We start from the raw sequence: 20,447 nt of genomic DNA, 5'->3' as shown, positions 1-20,447 counted from the left end.
AAAGGAAAAGCAATAAATAAAATGTATTGGGACATTCATAAAGCTTTAATAAAAAGCCCTCACAAGAAGCTCTCAAGAAAATAAAGAAGAGTCAGTGTTAAAGGTAGACGTTTCTCATGGATTAGGAACTGGCTAAGAGACAGAAAATGAAGCAGGAATAAATGGTCAGTATGGAAGAAGGTTAATATTGGATGTCCCAAGGAGCCACCCTAAGACCAGAGGTGATAGTAAATGCATTAATGGTCTCTCTCATAAGACAAAGCAAAGTACTTTGAAAGTATTCTTTTGAAAGTACAGTAAACTTCTGATAATCTGGCAACTTTAGGACCCAGAGGGTGCCGGATTATCAGATATGCCAGACTATCGGAAGTGGGGACTATGAGGGGTCTGGGGTGGGGTGGGGGGGGATGTCACTCCAGACCCCTCAAAGCCCCCCCTTCCGATAGTCTGGCTCTGCACCAGGCATCCCTGATTCAGCCGCTGCTGGTCAGTTTCAGCAGCTGCTGAATCGGGGACGCCTGCAGCAGAGCAGCTGGGGTGCTGCCGGGTTGGTCCGGTAGCGCCGACCCTTGGCACAGTGAGACCAACCCGGCAGCACCCCAGCTGCTCTTGGGGATGCCTGGGGCAGAGTAGTTGGAGTGCTGCCGGGTTGGTCCCGCAGCGCCGCTCCTCGGTGCTACTGGACCAACTCGGCAGCACCACAGCTTCTCTGCCCCAGGTGTCCCCAAGTCAGCCGCTGCTGATACTGATCAGCGGCTGACTCCAGGAAGCCCGAGGCAGAGCTGTTCTGCCCTGGGCTTCCTGGAGTCAGCCGCTGGTCAGTTTCAGCAGCAGCTGAATCAGGACGCCTGGGGCAGAGCAGCTGGGGGGCTGCCGGGTTGGTCCCACAGCGCTGAGGAGCAGCGCTTCTTGACCAACCCGGCAGAACCCCAGCTGCTCTACCCCAGGTGTCCCCAAGTCAACTGCTGCTGATACTGATCAGCGGCTGACTCCAGGAAGCCCGAGGCAGAGCTGTTCTGCCCCGGGCTTCCTGGAGTCAGCCGCTGGTCAGTTTCAACAGCAGCTGAATCAGGCCGCCTAGGACAGAGCAGCTGGGGCGCTGCTGGGTTGGTCCCCACAACGCCGCACCTCGGCGCTGAGGGGACCAACTCGGCAGCACCCCAGCTGCTCTGTCCCAGGTGTACCCAAGTCAGCTGCTGCTGAAACTGATCAGCGGCTGATTCCAGGAAGCCGGGGCAGAGCAGCTCTGCCACGGGCTTCCTGGAGTCAGCCGCTGGTCAGTTTCAGAAGCGGCTGAATCGGGGAGAGCTAGGGTGCTGCCGAGTTGGTCCCGCAGCCCCGAGGGGCAGCGCTATGGGACCTACCTGGCAGCACTCCAGCTGCTCTGACCCAGCTTCCTCGATTCAGCCGCTGGTCAGTTTTAGCAGCGGCTGAATCGGGGAAGCTGGGGGCAGAGCAGCTCCAATGGTCCGGCTGTCCGGAGCACTTCCGGGTTCCTGATGGTGCCGGGCCATCAGGAGTGCCGGACCATCAGAGTTTTACTGTATAACTGGAATTATTCATAAACACTGACGTGTTCTAAATGAATCACTGAAGGAAAAGACCAAGGTGTCATTGGAGACAATTTACTAAAACATCTGTTTAGTGTGTAGTACCAAGTAAGAAAAGAAAACAAGAGTTTAGATGTGTGCTTAGAAAAACATACCAAAAATATTTAAAAAGTTATGTAAACCAGTGGTATGCTTTCACCTTGAATATAGCACTTTGTTCTGATCAGCCTATCATAAAAAGGGTAGAACAGAGAAAGAACTGACTTGGAAAGGGGCACCTATAAATGATAAGAAGCATAAAATGACTCCTATATGAAGACAAAGGGATATTAGATCTATTTAGGTCAAAGAAGAGGTGACATGATAGATGAGTTTAAAATAATGAATTGGAGAGTCAAGGTGAATTGTGCTCTTCCATTTATCCAGCAGAAAGAACCAAGGGACACTCAAAATTAAAAGGCAAAGTAGCTATGAAGAATTTTTTTTTGGCACAACGCACAATTCACCATAACCACATGACATTATGGAGAAAATGAGCTTATGAGGATTCCAAAAGGATTATACAATTCTATGAATAATAAGAAAATACACAGCTATACTGGAAAGATTAAAGAGTTTTAAGTGTGAAAGTTTATATTTCTTTAGGATGTAGGCTACTTATTAACTGTCTGCAGTTCAACAGAAACTTCTCTGATGAGTATGTTACTACATAACCATCTATAAAGAAGGTTTTAGAAAGCTTCCCCCAAAAAACCCGCTAATGGCCATCGTCATATCAAAATACTGTGCAAGATGGAACCACTGTGTGAATTCCCATTTACCGATCTAAATATTTAAGCCTCTGGAGCCTTGGTGAAAAATGCCCAAAGAACAGAATCAGCAAATGAAGAAGTAAAGATAAATTAAGTGTACCCATTTCTCATTTGGGGAATATGCCACTGCCCAGCATGGAATCCCAAAAAAGTTAGTTTACCCACTTTTTACCACTACATCACTGAACTGAAGTCCTTTCCCAGCAGAACAGATATACCCCCCCAGCAGGTGCATCTTAATACTGTTCAGCCAGGACTACCTGCAGTGATGAGAGAGTAGTTCAGTCTTTGGAACTATTTCTTTCTTGACTTTTATTCCAGGACTGCCAACAATAGTATGAAGTAGTGCCTAGATGCTAATAACAGAACAGAATAGAATGCCAATTGTGATGTCTGTTTTATTTGATGTGGACAGCTGGCTCATTCAGAAAAGGACTAAAACAACTCACTATGCTTTCCTAGGCCAGGGAATATTTGTCACATAGAACTAGGACTGATCTGAACTGGTGATCTAGAAGGAAAAGATGATATATCATCTCTGCAAATTTCTTAAGTCCTCAGTTCCAAAACAGTGCAACCAAACCAATGCAGCTATTTCTATTAAAATGCAGCTATTTGTGTACCTAGATAAGACTTGCGAGCTATAGAACCTCTGTGTGCACATATCAAGAATTTAAAAAAAAACCCACCCCATCGCTATTGGCACTTGCAAGGAAGACACAGGTTTTTCTACTACAAAATTCAGTTGTAGCTACCCCATTTTACTTCGCATACAGGTTGTACCTTTACAAACTAGAATTCTCATATGTTCCAGGATCAGAGAGTCCTGGTGTGAGGTGTGTGGGGGAGAGAGTTGAAGCCTGGCGGGCAGCCCAGGGAGGTGTTTATAGGGAGGGCAAGAAGCATGGTGTGCAACCCAGCTGGGTGCCAGGGGAGATAGGAGATAGAGGAAGCCCAATGGGGTGGCAGGGCAGGGAGTGGGGCTAGCAGTGGGGGTGGAGGGAGGGAGGGGAGGAGCAGATATGACCTTGCCTGATCTGGAAAAATCCCTCATCTGGGACCAGTCAGGTCCAGAGGGTGCCAGACCAGGGAGTTCCAACCTGTACTATATGCTGACTACTCAAAAGGGCTAATGAAGGAATTGTCTGGTTTTCCTCATTTTCCTTAGGAGTTATTTCTGTGTTGCCTGCAAGACAGATCACTTAGGCTTCTCTATCATCATAATTCTAAGCAAAAGTGTAGTGCCCAGTTTCAACTACCAGACCAAGCACTTGAAGAAGGGGGGAGGGATAGCTCAGTGGTTTGAGCATTGGCCTGTTAAACACAGGGTTTGTGAGTTCAATCCTTGAGGAGGCCATTTAGGGATCTGGGGCAAAATCTGTCAGGGATGGTATTTGGTCCTGCTGTGAAGGCAGGGAACTGGACTCAATGACCTCTCAAGGTCCCTTACAGTTCTAGAAAATAGGCATCTCCATTCATTAAAAGAAGGAGCAATGAGATCTAGGCAGGTGCACTGTATGGCAGGGCCCACTAGCTTTTTCTATTTATTTTGAGAAAATTGCTGCATTTTTTTTTTGTTAAGTAGCTCTGAACATTTCATAGAAGTAAAAAATGCCTTGAGGTCTTGGATGGATGGAGGGAAGGAACCAATCCACATTATTAGTATGTTGAAGATGCTAGGTGATTGTAGTTGTTGGCTGAAGGATGCCAAAACTGGCAGTTATAGGGAAAGAAAATATTGTACCTGGCCATGTGGCACACTTCATTGGTTTTTTGAAGCATTGTTTTGTTTCAAGTTTTGTGTTTTTGCTATTGCAGATACATTTATAATGGAAGGTGGAGAAATACACACCCTTGTTCATCCCATCAATAAAACTGAAAGCAGCAGAGTAAGCTAATTAAGTAAAAAATGTTCACAAAAAGTCAGTGCATTAGCCCTGAATGAAAAAACAAAACAGAACAAAACACACTGACATGAATGCCCTCTCATGAGCATGAGAGCTGAGGGAGGGCAGAGTTACTTTTTGTACCTGCTCCAGCAGCTGTCGTAGTCGGTGAAGCTGAGACTCAAGTTGCTTATTGTGATCTTCCAATATTTGCATTCTGGCCTCCAGACGACCTTTGTGCTGCCTTAGGAGTTTGGCTTCAGCAATGAGCTCAGCATCTTCAGACATGTGCTGGGGTGATACAGCAGAGTCTGGAGGGGAGGCAAGAGGGTTTATTCCTCGCCGAAGATGCTGTTCTTTTAGCTGCTCATATTCTACCTGGAGGCTCCTAATACAATTATGAAGAGAAAAAGGAGATTACATTTCATGAGAGCATACATGGCAACATAATTTAAGATCTCTCCCCTAACCCAGGGAATTTTCTGATTCTCTGTATCTGTGGGGCCTCAGTACTTTATACCAAGATACAGTCTAGGCTCTAAGTGTATGATAACATTAGACAGCAGCAACACAAACAAGCAGGAGTGAAATGGCTACTTGATTAGAGCATTTGATCATAGGCCCAACAAATTAACCTATAAATGGCCATTGTGGACAGCTAAACAGTCCAATCCAATTCTCACATTAGACCCTTTTCTCACTTTGTCCAAACAATGAGTTTGCAGCATGCACATGATTAAAACAAAGTTAATGAAATGGTAGTTCAGATGCTGCACAGGAAGATTACAAAACCTTTGCTCTTCTTCGAGGTCGGCAATGATACGCTCCAGCTCTCCCCGTTCTTCCTTTTCCACTGATTTCAAGATTTGTGCAGGACTCTGTGGTTGACTCACAGGTGATTCTCCTCCCAGAGTTTGACAGTACTGCTGGATAAGGGCATGCTCATCCTCTCTAGAGTAACAAAGCAACAAAGATGGAAATAGCTCATTTCAGTATACCTGATAGCACTGGGAGTATGAATTAGCCAATGATCTAATAGCTTTGCTAAGTTTGTCTTTTTAAAAAAAGGCTTGCACAGAGGTAAGTTAGTCTCGGAGGGTATGTCTACACTACAGCACTAATTCGAACTAACAATTCGAATTAGTTAATTCGAACTAAGCTAATTCAAACTAGTGCAGTGCATCTAGACCTAAAAACTAGTTTGAATTAGTGTTTTGCTAATTCGAACTAGCATGTCCACATTGAGTGGACCCTGAACCGAGGTTAAGGATGGCCGGAAGCAGTGCCGGCAGGGCATCAGATTAGGACTTAGAGCGTGGAGCTGTTGTCTCAGGCTAGCCGAGGGCTGTGCTTAAAGGGACCCGAGCCCCACCCCGGACAGACAGTTCTCAGGGGTTCCCCACTCGCTTGTCTAATTCGATGGGGGACAGCAAAGCAGACCTGGATTGGAGTGCCCTGAATGCCCACATTTGGCACATCACACCACTTGGCCATCAGCCCGGCTGCACTTGCCGCAGGCTGTCATCTGGGGGGTGTCAATCGGGAGGCTGCAGGAGAGCTTCCACCCCGAGGAGCCACCCCAGTCCTCCCCATCAGGGGCTCGTACCCCATTCCTCCGTCACCTCCTTCCACTTACCCCTCCCTAGCCCCCCTTCCTGATGTACAAAATAAAGGACACGTGTGTTCAAAAATAGAAACTCTCTTTATTTAACAAAACTCAGGGTGGGGGGAGGGGATTAACCTCTGGGGAAACTGGGAAAAGGAGGTGGGAAAGGGGAAGACAGAGGGTGCGAGAGGGGAGGGCAACTAAAATGATCAGGGGTTTGGAACAGGTCCCATATGAAGAGAGGCTAAAGAGACTGGGACTTTTCAGCTTACAAAAGAGAAGACTGAGGGGGGATATGATAGAGGTCTATAAAAGCATGAGTGGTGTGGAGAGGGTGCATAAAGAAAAGTTCTTTATTAGTTCCCATAATAGAAGGACTAGAGGTCACCAAATGAAATGAATGGGTAGCAGGCTTCAAACTAACAACAGAAAGTTCTTCTTCACAACACAAATAGTCAACCTGTGGAACTCCTTGCTGCAGGAGGCTGTGAAGGCTAGAACTATAACAGAGTTTAAAGGGAAGTTAGATAAATTCATGGAGGTTGGGTCCATGGAGTGCTATTAGCCAGGGGGTAGAAATGGTGTCCCTGGCCTCTGTTTGTGGAAGGCTGGAGATGGATGGCACGAGACAAATGGCTTGGTCATTGTCTTCTGTCCATCCCCTCCAGGGTACCTAGTGTTGGCCGCTGTTGGCAGACAGGCTACTGGGCTAGATGGACCTTTGGTCTGACCCAGTACCGTTCTTATGTTCTTATGTTCTAAGCTCAGGGCTCGGGGGGGTCTCACTGGAACACCCTGATTTTCATGCAAACCTGCTCCTGGGTGGCCAGGCTGGCAGCTATCCTGCCCTAGATGGCCACTTTCCTGTGCCTAGTGCGGACGTCGTGGATGAGGTCCATGATCTCCGCACTAGACCAGGCGGGTGCCCGCCTCTTGCGGCCCCAGGCAGTCTCCCGGGAGCCGCCAGCCTGGTCCCGGGAAGAGGCGGAGGGCTGGGTGGCAGTGGGTGGCTGGCTCATGCTGTGCCAGGTGCAGGGTCTGCTGGCTGGGTTCTGGCAGGCTTGTACCTGGCACGGGCACCGTAGCCAGACTGTGCCCCTTTAAGGGCTCCGGGGCCAGGAGGGGGGCAGAAGAGTGGTCACCAGGGCAAGCTAGGGAGGGCTAGCCTCCCACTAGTTCGAATTAAGTGGCTTCACAGCCCTTAATTCGAACTAGTTAATTCAAACTAGGCGTTAGTCCTTGTAGAATGAGGTTTACCTAGTTCGAATTAAGCGCTCCGCTAGTTCGAATTAAGTTCGAACTAGCGGTTTGTATGTGTAGCTCCTATCAAAGTTAATTCGAACTAATGGCTGTTAGTTCAAATTAACTTTGTAGTGTAGACATATCTCAAGAGTCTGGGACAGAGCTGTCAGTTCTGTGTATTTTTCTGACTTGTGCCTGGCATAAATATTCTGAAGGATTAAAAAATCCACATGGAAAATGTTCTGAATCAGTGTAAAGCCAGTTTATTTTAAATGCACACACCTAGCATAATGACTGGTGACACCTCTGACAGAAATAATGAAACCAAAAATTGAAGAAGCTGAAATAGTGTAAGTTAATAATGACTGATTTAAAATACTTTTATTTTTTGTATTAAAAAAAGAGGAGAAAAACCAACTATTACTTTTTGTCCTCAGTAGCTATTGTGTATTTTAACACTAATATCTGGCATCTACTGTACTTTGAGAAGCAGGAGAGAAAATGCTAGGCATTTGTTAAACATGCTCAATACACTTAGTAAAAACTATAGATATCTTAATATGGTCATAGGTTTTATAAAATCAGAGATTCAGGCTAGAAATTTGTGCTTAGTAAAGTGAATTGGTTGTGGCATTAAACAAGAAACACAGGTTACAAATTGGTCTTTTCACCCATTTTCTTAAGATTGTGGTTCTCATAGCTGTACTGAGGTTCTTTGAAGGAAGTAGCTAGTTTCTCCTTCTGGCCAGAGGAGAAATTATTTTGTGGTCGGAGGCATGGAGGACCTGAGGGATCCAGTAATGGTTACTACTGGTTCAACTGAACCTGCTTTTGTAGAAGGAGCTTTCTTTTTTCACCTAAGTCTATTTAAAAAAAATCCTGCTTTTTCTCCAGTTTTCAGATGGTTAGGTGATAAAAGATACAGGCTTTGTCCATGCTGAGCAGCATAAAGTGCAGCTGTGGCAGAGCTTTAAACAGAAAGTGTGCATGAGCCCAGGCAGAGAGATCTCCCAGCTAATAAACAACGCTCTTAATTCTGTAACATTGTTCATCCCAAACATTTCAATGATTTGCAAAAATAGCTGCTTAAAATCACCATAAAGTTTCCTTTTATGAGAGAGAAACTACAGTTATGATGATTGGTAACCAAGCGGAGTAAAACTCCTATGTGAATTACAGGCCACCTTTATGGGTGGCAATAATTTGTCAAAAGATACATTAAAATCATCATCATGAAGGGCATCTTTTATTCTCACCAATGCATTTTGGTAATGTACATAAATGCTGATGATAATTATGAACATAAATTGAGAGTGTATGTATGTTAAATCTTTTTTTTTTAAAAGTAGGTAAACTGGTGAGGTAAGGATGTTTCTTGATAGCTTACTGCATACACAGCAAATATCTGTAAAAAAAGCCAGTGCTATTAGGTAACCTTCTAGAGATGATGCCAAAATATCACACATGTATAATGTAGTTTTCTGTTCTTTATTAGAGAATCACTTGTACTAAGAACTAATTGATGTAAGCTCCTTGAATAGTTGCTTCAGTCACTTCTTCCTGTACACTAGTTCCTATGATACAGCAAAATGGAAATCTCAAGATATTTCTCTCCTTGAGTGTATATAAACTACTCAATGTAGGCCGTTATGTGGGCTTCCACTTCTTGACTCTAGCTTGAGTTACTCCTTGTCATTTAGATATAAATGTTTGGGGTTTTATAAAATACTTACATCTTAAGTAATATGAAGTAAATTTTACCTATATCGTGTGATAGTCCTGTGCATTGTTCCAATTCATGCTGTTTCTATCCATATGCATTCGTTTGTGTTAAAGAATTTAAAACAGAATGGAGATGTGATGCTCCTACCTCTACGCTCCTGTTTTGTGCAATAATCTCTCAAGGTGAGTCCTGAGATAAATTATTAGCTTGCTAAGGTTCACAATGAAAACTGAAAAAGTGCCACCCTTAAAGAGGGCAGCTGCTTATAACTGTTGTGAAACATGAATAGACCATGTAAGTGCATTTTTATATGTAATTTCCCTGCTGCTTCTCAACTATGACCTTAAAAACAAGCAATGCGATTGTTGTCACAGTCATGACCCCTGTAAGAATATTAATTATGAGTAATGATGTCATATATTTTTCACTGTATATGTTAGGCTTAACATTCACATTGAAATTTTGAATCTCTGGGCTTTAAATCCAAAAGGGAGATCTGATGAGTGAAATCATGGTTTTCTCATGGAAGTCACAGAATCCATCACTTCCAGAGACCTCTGTGACTTGCGCTGGCAGCACCTGGGATTGCAGGGTCCCCTGCTCCCTGTGAGACCTAACAGGAGCTTCCGGCTCCCACAGGAGGCGGCATCCCAGGAGCTGCCAGCTGTCACATGCCCCAGGACTTAGAGCCACCATCGGGTGTAGGGGTGCCCTGTAGCTGTTGGTGCCAGAGGTGACAGAAAGACCCGGAAGCTCCTGGCCATTGTGGGTGCCAGGGATGCCCCAGAACTGTGAGCGACTCCAGGTGGTGGGACCCTGCAAGCTCTAAGATGGGTCTCCTGGAATGACATTGGGACCAACATCTCCAGATTTTATCAGGCATATTGTTAGTAACATTCATGGACAAGTCACTAGCTTCCCTGCATTTTTCTTTATTGCCCATGACCTATTTGTGATTTTTATTAAAAATGTCTGACAAAAACCTTAGCTGGCAGATGTACAAAGAGATCAATGTGTGGGTTGTTGTTTTTTCCCCCTCACACTACAATAACAAACCTCTAGTTCCTTTTTGTTCCCAGCAACTCTCATATCTCAGTGAAACTCATCATTGGTTGTTTCCAACAGCCGAACTACAAACTAAAAACCTGATTCAAAGGTGAATGGAAATTTTTCCATTAACCTCAATAGACTGTGGATCAGATCTTAATGCATTAGTAAAAAAACTGCATTACCGTGTTCACGTTTTTCCTTTATCCACCTTCAAAATATTCTTCAGTTATAACCAAGATTATTGCTTAAGTGGATTTCAAGAGAAATTAAGATCTTCCATAAAAAGCCCTAAAATATACCTTAAAATCCTGGAAACCATACAGAATGACTCCACTGAAACTGGCAAGTTTTTGGAAATACTGAGGCATTGAAATATTGGCAATTCTAGCCTCACAACTCAAATGAGCAGTGATTAAACCAGACAGGAGAGACAGAACACTTTTTTTTTTCCTTTTTAAGAATGTCTCAAATACTCATTTAACTGATAAGTGCAACTATTTCTTCAGGGCTTCTGTGAACAAATGACATTGTTTTGAAGTGGAGACATCCTTATGGTATATGAGAGAAATGTTTGTAAAAAGTTCAGGTGAGACACTAGGTGAAATATTTCTATTTGGCTGCTTTAATTAGTTTATAAATATATGCCAAAAAAGCACTGTCTAAATTACAAGTTTATTCATTAAACACAGACATCTAAAATAGAACTAAGAATTGTAGCTAGTTTTTAAATTTCAAATACATATTAATCTAGAACAGAGCAGATCTGCTCCCTTTCTCTGTCATTGTGGCTACTCCACATGGAATATAGAGGACAAAGATTGGAAGTATTCGTTTATAGAATCATAGAGCTGGAAGAGACCTCAGGAGGTCCATCAAGTCCAGCCCCCTGCTCAAAGCAGGACCAATCCCAACTAAATCAACCCAGCCAGGGCCTTGTCCATTATAAACAGCATACACTGATAACAGCATTGTTCACTGAACAGCTGGTAAAGGAAGAAATGTATTTAAGGAAAAGATGAATCTTTGCCATGCGTCTCTCTCCCTCAGTCTTCTGTCTTCATTGCTAAATTATTGGTCTGAAAGGCAAGACCTTGTATCTGCACTTACAAATCTCATGGCAGTAATTAAGATAGATCTATTAGCGGCACTGGCATTCCAATTCAGGATTTTATGATGACAGAAGGGCCTACAGGCAAGGAGGCAGCAAATGCACTCTGGCAAACAAACATTTTGATATTGAGAACCCATTGCACTTTCCTCCCCAGAAGTGAGAGGGGATGGTAGCAGTAGCCAGAATAAAAAGACAGCAGCAAAATCAACTCCTCAGCCTTTTTCCAGGAGTTATTCCACGGAAGATTTCCAGCTTACTTTTATTCAATTTCAGGACCATGAAGAGAGAGAGGTCATCAGACTCTACTGTAGTGTTTAGTGCCTGCTCCATTTAGCAGAATGACAGCAGTAAGTTATAAAAATGAGCTGCAGGAAGGTCGGATTTAAGAGCGGTGCATCTCACATAGTCTGCACTTGAAACATGTAACACCTCTCTCTCTCTCTCTCTTCTCTGTGTGTCTTTAAGTAGGTGTGTATACACTATATTCATAAGTATATGGAGAATAAGGGGCAAATGGGTGAGGTTTCCCATGTCTGTCAGAGCATTCAGTCTAAGCTCTAAAAAAGATCAAGTCTTTTGGGCAGATTCATTTGAAGCTCTGCTGTATTCTTGATTCTATTTGATTGAGGCTAAGTCTATACTACAGAGTTTTTTCAGAAAAATGGCTGCTTTTCCGAAAAAAAAAAACCAACAAAAAAACCACAACTTCACTTATGTCTACACTGCAATCGTGTTCTTTTTTTTTTTTTGGGGGGGGGGGGGAAGGAAGAACAGAGGGTTTTTTCCAACATTGGTAAACCTCTTTCTATGAGAAAGAAGCCTTTTGAGGAAAAAGGAAAAAGCACAGGTACCCTGGTTGCCACTCTGTCCATAGTAATCACAGCTTAAACACGAGATGGCATCCACACAGAATGGATGCTATCTTTCAAAAAAGCAGATCATTTTTTGATGCGCTTTGGTAGTGTTGATGCTCTCTTTTGTAAGAAGTTTTTTCGGAAGAACTCTTCTGGAAAAGATTCTTTGGAAAGAAGCTTGCAGTCTAGACATAGCCTGATTGAACCAAATCATAAATTAAATCTTCCGCACTAAGCTGACTGTGCTGGTAATAATTATATTTCTCCTTTTGATCTAGCATTGCTGTGAGAAATAGCAAAATCCTGAGGGTTCCACAGCCTTCTCAAAATTTCTCTTTTCTCCTTTCACTTTTGTTTATCAGTTCATTTCTTAATTTACTAACAACTGAAATTGATTTCTCTCTCTGACTGGATGGTCTTTAACTAGGGGTACGTCTAGACTACATGCCTCTGTCGCCAGAGGCATGTAGATTAGGCTACCAGACATACTAAAATGAAGATGCGATTTAAATAATCGCCGCTTCATTTAAATTTACATGGCTGCCGCGCTGAGCCGACAAATAGCTGATCAGCTGTTTGTCGTCTCAGCGCGATAGTCTGGACGCGCGGGTGGCGACATCAAAGGTATTTGTTGACCACCCAGGTATACCTCATTCCAGGAGGCATACCTGGGTGGTCGACAAATACCTTTGATGTCGGCACCCGTGCGTCCAGACTATCGTGCTGAGCTGACAAACAGCTGATCAGCTGTTTGTCGGCTCAGCGCGGCAGCCATGTAAATTTAAATGAAGCGGCGATTATTTAAATCGCATCTTCATTTTAGTATGTCTGGTAGCCTAATCTACATGCCTCTGGCGACAGAGGCATGTAGTCTAGATGTACCCTTGATCATCACTATCTGATTTAGAAACATCAAGGGAGAACATGGCTGCTGTGCCACTGAATGTTCAAGGTGAGTTCTAACAGTGCACAATTTTCAGTGGCATGTTCATGTGCCCTGGCAGCAAAGGAGCATGGAGTGAGACTAATAGCAAAGAGATTAACCAAAAATGTATTCTCCGTCATTACGTGCATATCCTAAATAGATCTCAATCTCTCCCAGGTATACAACATGTAGAGATTTGATGGGATAGTTAAATAGGAAAATATAAAAAGTTACTTCTAATTATAATTTGTGACATTTTTGCATTTCACAAACATCTATAAAGTAGGAATGAAGAAATCATATGTGACATTAGCAAAATAATCAGTATTTTCTTTAACTGTATTGAGTTTTAGCCTATTGCGTTATGCAAATCATTACACCTTATTAATGCTGTAAATTAACATGAGAGTTTAAATTCACAATTTCTTAATAATGTTCATTTTCCTTTTATTATGCTTATCCAGTGTTTTTCAAATCACCTGACCAGGCTCTCTGTGACGAACCTGAACATTTGAGGGAAAAGTATGAGGTATATTTTTGCCCTTATTACAAGTTTGTGATCAGCTGAACCACTCTCAGGATAAGTCTGCTCAGTAGACTAAGGTTATTCATAAATAACATAGTCTGTGTCTACACCACAAGCAATTATTTCAACATCAAAATAATGTTGAGCTGGAGGACTTCTTACTCCAACTCCTGTAACCCTCATTTTATGAGTAAAGGAAGTCGGAGGAAGAGTGCTCTTTCTTGGACTTCCTGCTGTGCAGACAGTGCCAAAAGTCTAAATAGGCTATTTTGACTTAAGCTACGCAATTGATGTAGCTCAAGTTGCGTAGCTTATTTCAGCTTCAGCCCTGCTGAGTATATGTGCCTTCAGAGACCAATAAAATAATATTAAAGAACAAACAGCACTCTGAATGTGAGAAGTACAGAATTTGAGTTACTCATCTCCTACTGTCTAACAAAATGCACTAAGATGTAGGGATTTTGCCCAGATTTGTTTATATGAGATGCTTTCGAGATGAAAAATGTTGATCTAAATTTCAACACAAAGTTCAGCTTATTCACATCCAGAGATTTCACTTCTATGTTATTTCACAAAGTGCTTAGTGGTCTGTGAAAGGTCCTGGCCAGAGTCTGGTCAGCCATTTTGGAGAAGAGACTTGGTGAGAAACACTTCTGTGAACAGGAAACTAATTTATTCCATCAGGTTTTAGTTTTGCTTGCTTGTAGCCTTTCAATCTTTATTCCTTATATTTGATATCACTTAATCTATGTCCTTTTATTATTAGATAAATTTGTGTTACTAATAACGTAAACCAACACAGTGCTGTGATTGAAATAAGAGTGTTTGTCAAATCCCAGATAAATTAAATGAGCTGTTTTCTAACTCTTTACAGGATCGTAATAGAGATGCAGCCATGTTAGTCTGGTCCAGCTGAAACAAAAGACAGGACTATGTAGCACTTTAAAGACTAACAAGATGGTTTATGAGGTGATGAGCTTTCGTGGACCAGACCCACTTTCTCAGATCAATTTGTGGAAGAAAATTGGCACAACCATATATACCAAAATGATACAATCAAAAAAATGAAGGCATGTGAAATTGACAAATCAAATTTTAGAACTTCCCCCCTCACCCTCGCTCTGTTCTAAAATTTGATTTGTCAATTTCACATGTGTTCATTTTTTTGATTGTATAATTTTGGTATATATGGTTGTGCCAATTTTCTTCCACAAATTGATCTGAGGAAGTGGGTCTGGCCCATGAAAGCTCATCACCTAATAAACCATCTTTTAGTTCTGTCTTTTCTTTACAGGATCAGCAAACTTAACTTTTATGAGCATTCTGAAAGGGAGCTGGATGCTACAAGGAAGATGTCTTGAGGGAAGTCAGGAGTTAGGGTTCATTTTTTTGTTATCCATTATGCAAGGTCTAGACTGGCAAAGTCCAGAAGACTTTGCTGCAGACTACCTAATATGTCAGGAATCTGTCACACAGCATAGCTGTAGCAAAACATTCACTGGTTGAGGCTGAGAGGAGTAACAGTAACTCTTAGTTCTGGAAACCTAGCATACTGTGTCAGGGCTAAATCCAAATTTTAAATAACAGTGCCCAGACCTGCAGACAAGGGAAGGGGTAAAGGAGGCAGTGACCCAGTGATTCAAAGAGGCCCGAGGCTCTTTACTGTTGCCCAAAAAGGGATAGTTCTCTGCACACCAGACACTGATGAACTCACTACTAAGGAAATATGTGAAAACGGATTTAGTAGAGAGAGCGCCAAGTGTGCAGGATTATGGAGAAGGCTTCAAAGTAAACTTAAATGTTCCTTTGAATGGTCACTTGATTTGAAAATACTAAATTCATTTTTAAAATTATAAAGTTTTATCTAATGGAAGTTGGACAACAAAGACCTGTGTCCAGCAAAAGCTGATGATATCACAAGTATGCAAAATGAGCCAGGATCTATCTTCCTATGCTTGAATTAGTCCCCAAAGTTCACAAATTGGGTCTTGGCAAAGACAAAACAAGTTTTTAAAATATTATCGTCTAACAGTGAAAAATTACTCATATATAATCTATCAAGAATCTGGTAGCTTTTTTCTTTTTTGTTCTGCACATCAGTTCATCTCCATTAAAGCTTTTACAAGCAAAACTCCCATAATTCTAATAATAACCTGGCCCTTTTAGTAATTTTTATAAGCATATCTATGTGTAGATGAACTCAATAGCTGGCAAAAATCAATATAATTGTTCAGCATAAGTAACAATACTGTTCTAGCACTATATATTCTTCTACTGAATTACTTGTTTCTTTTAAATTAATGGATCAAGCTAGAAAAGAGACAAGCTACAATGAATTTATATGTGCCTTTCAGCTGAAACAACCCAATTTCTTGAGGCAGAATCACTTTACTAAATGACTCATCAAGCTGACCAAACAATGCCAATTTATACCATTACTTCTTGGACACATGAAATTGATGCAGGCATTTTTTGGATCCTATTTATTATCAACTTTTATTGGGACTAAAATTTACCATGTAACCAATAAAGATCAAATGAGTTAGCCTTTCCCGGCAACTCTAACTGCATGATTTACTTACACACTCCCTGTGGTGGAGCTGCTGTCTGTCAACAAGGACCCATTGTTCCTTTCCATTTGAGCCAGCCTGAAAGAAAAGAGAAATGTGACTTGGGGAGACTGTGCTAAGAAATCAGGCTGGGATCATTCTATTTGGGAGCACTTCAGATATGTCAATTCTTCCAGGTGATGAAGGCTGAACTCCTAAACCACTGGCTGACTAACAGAAAAGATAGTCAGCATGGATGATAACATAGTCTAGAATGACTCTTAGGTTATCAAAATATTTTAGCATAACTTGAAATATGTTGAAAACATAGGCTGGCTCTTATTCACAGAAAATAGTCCTCAAATGATATGAACCACTGATAAATTCTACCTGCCCATTTATCTGCAACATTTATGTTTGTTTGGCAATCCTGGAGAAGATCATTTGATTTTCATTAGCATCATCACAATAATCATGCCAACCTCTGAAGCAGGGGTATCCAAACTTTTTTCAAAGAGGGCCAGATTTGATGAAGTGAACATGCGTGAGGGCCGACCATTTTGCCTGACATTCTTTGAACCATTAAAATTAAATGCAAATTAACTATTTTATGCAAAGTTTATTGCAAACGGCACACTTTTCATTTCGTCACATGGATGACAAATCTAAACAGGTGTTAAATCACTCTGCCTTTCATATCTGAAGGCCAGATGAAAAAAAATCCAGGAAGCTGAAATATATGTCAGGAACATTGTAAAGTACATTACATATTATTGGTAATAAAGGTTGTCTGTCAACTTTTAAGTTCAAAAAATATGAAAAGGAACATAACACCAAGTATACATGTTGTGTCCAAATATATTTATAACTGATTTAGACCAACTGACATTAACTGAGATTTTACAATGTATTCATCTCAATACATATGGATTTGTTGGGGGCCACAAAAGATAGATATTGCCAAATTACCTGTGGGGCCGTATTAAACCGGAACACGGGCCGCAATTGGCCCGCGGGCCGGACTTTGGACATGCCTGCTCTGAAGCTTTGCTCAAATACATAAAACTGCACAATAGACAAACTGACCCATAAAGTATTAACATATTAGTGGAAAAATTATAAGGTAACGTATTGTAACTGTGGGAAGCCATTGCTTGAATTTCCTATTTTAAATGGAATTAATCTAAAATGATTTGGGTATTACATAAATGTTTTTGTACCACTATCTGGCAGATATGATATCTTGTTACTGTATAGTTGCACAGCATTATAAAAAGCGTAAGATAAGGAATACAGTGTGAACATTTAAATTGAATACTCATGGAGCAAACATCTTGGTAATTTCTTTCTTTAAAGATGTGTTAGAAATTCTTTCTTTTGTATCTATTCAGTAGTTTTCACTGCATAAAATGAATACAAGGCAATCCAGAAACATATAATGGTGTGTGCATCAATGGGCGACACAGACATCTCCACTTATAGATAAGAGAGCAATTTCCTTGCTTTACTGAGTATTTCTATAGAGCCACCCTCTTGGAGTCTATACCTGAAGCTGAAGGAGTTCAGCCCCATTACAAAAGATTAAATGTTGGAAATAATGGTGACTTCAGAATGCAATAAATACAACAACAACAGTTAACAATCAACAAATCAAATATCTTTACTCAAACTTATACTGACCTCAGAAAAATTAAACTGTCTGCTAATGTCACGAGTACTGCCTGTTTAGAGATCAGTATGATGTACAATTTGGCTTATCTTAACTCTCACTGTCCCCTTTTCCTTTTCTAGTTTCTAGGATCCTATGGAAGTTACTATAAAGAATTAGCACTTACTTTATATAGACATCTTTGAGCTGAAGAAAAAAAATAGCATGTACCACCCATTGGCTCATTTTTGTAACTTTTCCTGTTTGTCTGGGAGCAAGTTATTTAATCTGTAAATGAATGAGTCTTCATGAATGAATGAAATAGTAAAGATTAGAGGCAATGAAGAAAAACCTATTACAAGATAATATTCTTAGTCATCTTATTCCACTGAAGTAGAGGTAGGGTGAATGAATAGCATTACCTAGACTTGGCTTGTCTATTTGGAAGTCAAGTTTTTAACCAATAAGAGGGCATTCAGATAATCCTCTATTTCTAGAAGTTGATCTCTTGCAGATCTTCAGCATTAGCTAACACTGAATAAGCCCAAGGTAAAAACAGAGCTAGTCATGTCTGTAATGTTGTCCAGATGAGCATCTCTACAGCCTGGACAAAAAATTATAAATGTAATTTCAAAGCACAGCTGTAAAATAAGGAAATGTCATATCACTTTCACATAGACGGGCACAGAATGGTATAGTGACTTGGTTCAAGGTGTCTCAGCAACTCAGGAGTACAACTGGGAATAGACTCAGATCCTTTGACTTTCAGGCCTGTGATCCAGCCACTACGTCATACTGCCTCCTCCCAAAGACATGTTATTGACTGTTCTGAACATAACATTAACTGTTTACAAAAGTCCTCAAATAGACATAATAGGTGAAAAGAATGGTTATGAAAGAAGTGGCTTAATCAGGTGGCACTGGAGATCTAGCAAAGGGGGCAGAATTGCAAACAGCCTTGAAAACAGGGACAAGAAATATGAACCTGATGTGAGGAAAAAGGGGGAGTCCCAGGAGGGATTCAAAAGCAAGAGAGCATAGAGAGGGTGACAGGCAGGGGAGATTATATGTGGAGCTGTGTATTGGTGGAAGATCATAGAATCCTAGAATTGGGAGGAATTTTGGAGAGGTCATCAAGTCCAGTCCCCTGCATTCACAGCAGGACAAAGCACCATGTAGACTGTCCCCAACAGGTGTTTGTCTAATCTGCTCTTCAAAGTCTCCAATGATGGAGATTCCACAACTTCCCTAGGCAATTTATTCCAATGCTTAACTACCCTGACAGTTAGGAAGTTTTTCCTAATGTCCAACCTAAACAGTTTCTCCCTTACTTTAAGTCCATTGTTTCTTGTCCTATTATCAGAGGTTAGGGAGAATAATTTTTCTCCCTCCTTCTAATTACAACTTTTTAGATACTTGAAAGAATCTTTTATTTTCCGGACGAAACAATTCCAATTCTTTCAATCTTCCTTAGGTCATGTTTTCTAGATGTTTAAACCATTAATCGTGTAGGGAAATGAGGAGGATAAAAGAGTTTTTGATTTGTTAACAGAAAGATATTATTCTTACAAAGGTTTGGATGTGGCCTACATGTTTGGGAAAAGGGACAGGGAGCAGTAGAATGCTCAGGTTCTGGATACAAGGACATTGGTGCTTACTAAAACAGTCTTCGTAAAACAAACATCTACATGAATTTAAACATGTATTCTCAAGTTTTCAAAAAGTCTGACTGGAAATTTTAGTTCAAGGCAACTCCAATGTCTATAGTGTCTGATTAAAGGGAACCATGCCCAACTAATATTTTGGGGCTGCATTGAAGCTGGCACCTCAGAGGGAAAAGTTGCATTAACAGCATTCAAGTTTATGGTAATGGAGTTCTGGAACTTCCTTTTGGAGCCAGAAAAGCATTCCAGAACTTCTGATCAAGCTCCCCGCTCCAGAATGAGTGATAACTGATTGATAACGTGAGCAGACCCCAGCGAAATCCAGTTAACCAAGTCACCATCTCTCCTTCTGAAGCAGGCCTGAGGCAGAAAAGCCGGAGAAGGCAAGGGTGCTATCTGCTCATGCTGCCTCTTCTACTTCTGTTTCTGGACCTGCTCCAGAATGAGTGATAACAACTTAAGTTACTGAACCACCATTTCTGCTTCTGGAGTGGGGGTCCTCCCAATGTCTGCCCTGGTTACTGAGTTGTCATTTCTCTATCCAGAGAGGGTAGTTGGATCCAGAGATTATTTTAAATTTTTCTCTTACCTTGTGGATAATCACCCTCCAAACACTTAAGTACAGGGGCTCCACCCCCTATGCCACTGATGGAGGAGTCACCGCCACATCCCCACCAAAAATTTACAAATTTGGCTGTTATATAAATATTAATGGAAAACAGCTGGCTAAGACTTGAGCAGCTCTGAAAATTTAAGGTCTTATCCAAAGGTCATTAAAATTCATTGATGTCAATGGGCTATGGACCAGACTCTTAACTGCTTTCAATTCTATCCCTCTTCGATACTCAACTACTACACTTATTAAAGAGCAAGATAATACCTAAAGTTTTGTTTAAGATCTTTAAAATGTTCTCATATAACAATCTGGTCTAACACAGGAAACACTAGAAGATATAAAAGACACAAATATCTCCTCCTATAATACCTTCGCTCCTGATATTTTTAGAGTTGTGATATTTACAAAATTACTGAGGACAGTCATCAGAAAAAGAAAGACTAGAACTATTCCCTCTTGATTGCTAATATTTATTATTTACATGCTTCTCTGCTCCAGAAATTCTTAGCTTTTATTCTCGGGATACGGTGCTAGTCCTTTATTGCTGAATGTATGTTGCTATTATGTTTATACACAACAATGTCTTTTCTGTTCAGAAGAACCAGAATCATGCTGATATCAAGTTGATTTTGTTTCTTTTGGGAGGATGCAGTCTTTCTTAGGGGTTACACTGATTCAGCTGCTT

General features: G+C 41.2%; 1 protein-coding gene across 12 annotated transcripts in view; it reads right to left on the bottom strand.

Annotated features, from left to right (window-relative positions):
* The window catches only part of UTRN (utrophin), a 569,920-nt gene that overhangs the window by 18,731 nt on the left and 530,742 nt on the right, over positions 1-20,447 (bottom strand). For all 12 annotated transcript variants that reach the window (XM_075924350.1, XM_075924351.1, XM_075924354.1 and 9 more), the window contains 3 exons: positions 15,868-15,933; positions 5,041-5,199; positions 4,393-4,636 (listed from right to left, as the gene is read on the bottom strand). In XM_075924350.1, the coding sequence (XP_075780465.1) occupies positions 4,393-4,636; positions 5,041-5,199; positions 15,868-15,933 (469 nt within the window). The remainder of the gene's footprint in view (positions 1-4,392; positions 4,637-5,040; positions 5,200-15,867; positions 15,934-20,447) is intronic.

This window comes from Pelodiscus sinensis, chromosome 3 (assembly GCF_049634645.1).
Source record: "Pelodiscus sinensis isolate JC-2024 chromosome 3, ASM4963464v1, whole genome shotgun sequence".
Classification (NCBI taxonomy): Eukaryota; Metazoa; Chordata; order Testudines; family Trionychidae; genus Pelodiscus; species Pelodiscus sinensis.
Note: the sequence above shows the minus strand (reverse complement) of the source record. Positions and strands in the feature narration are given on the sequence as shown.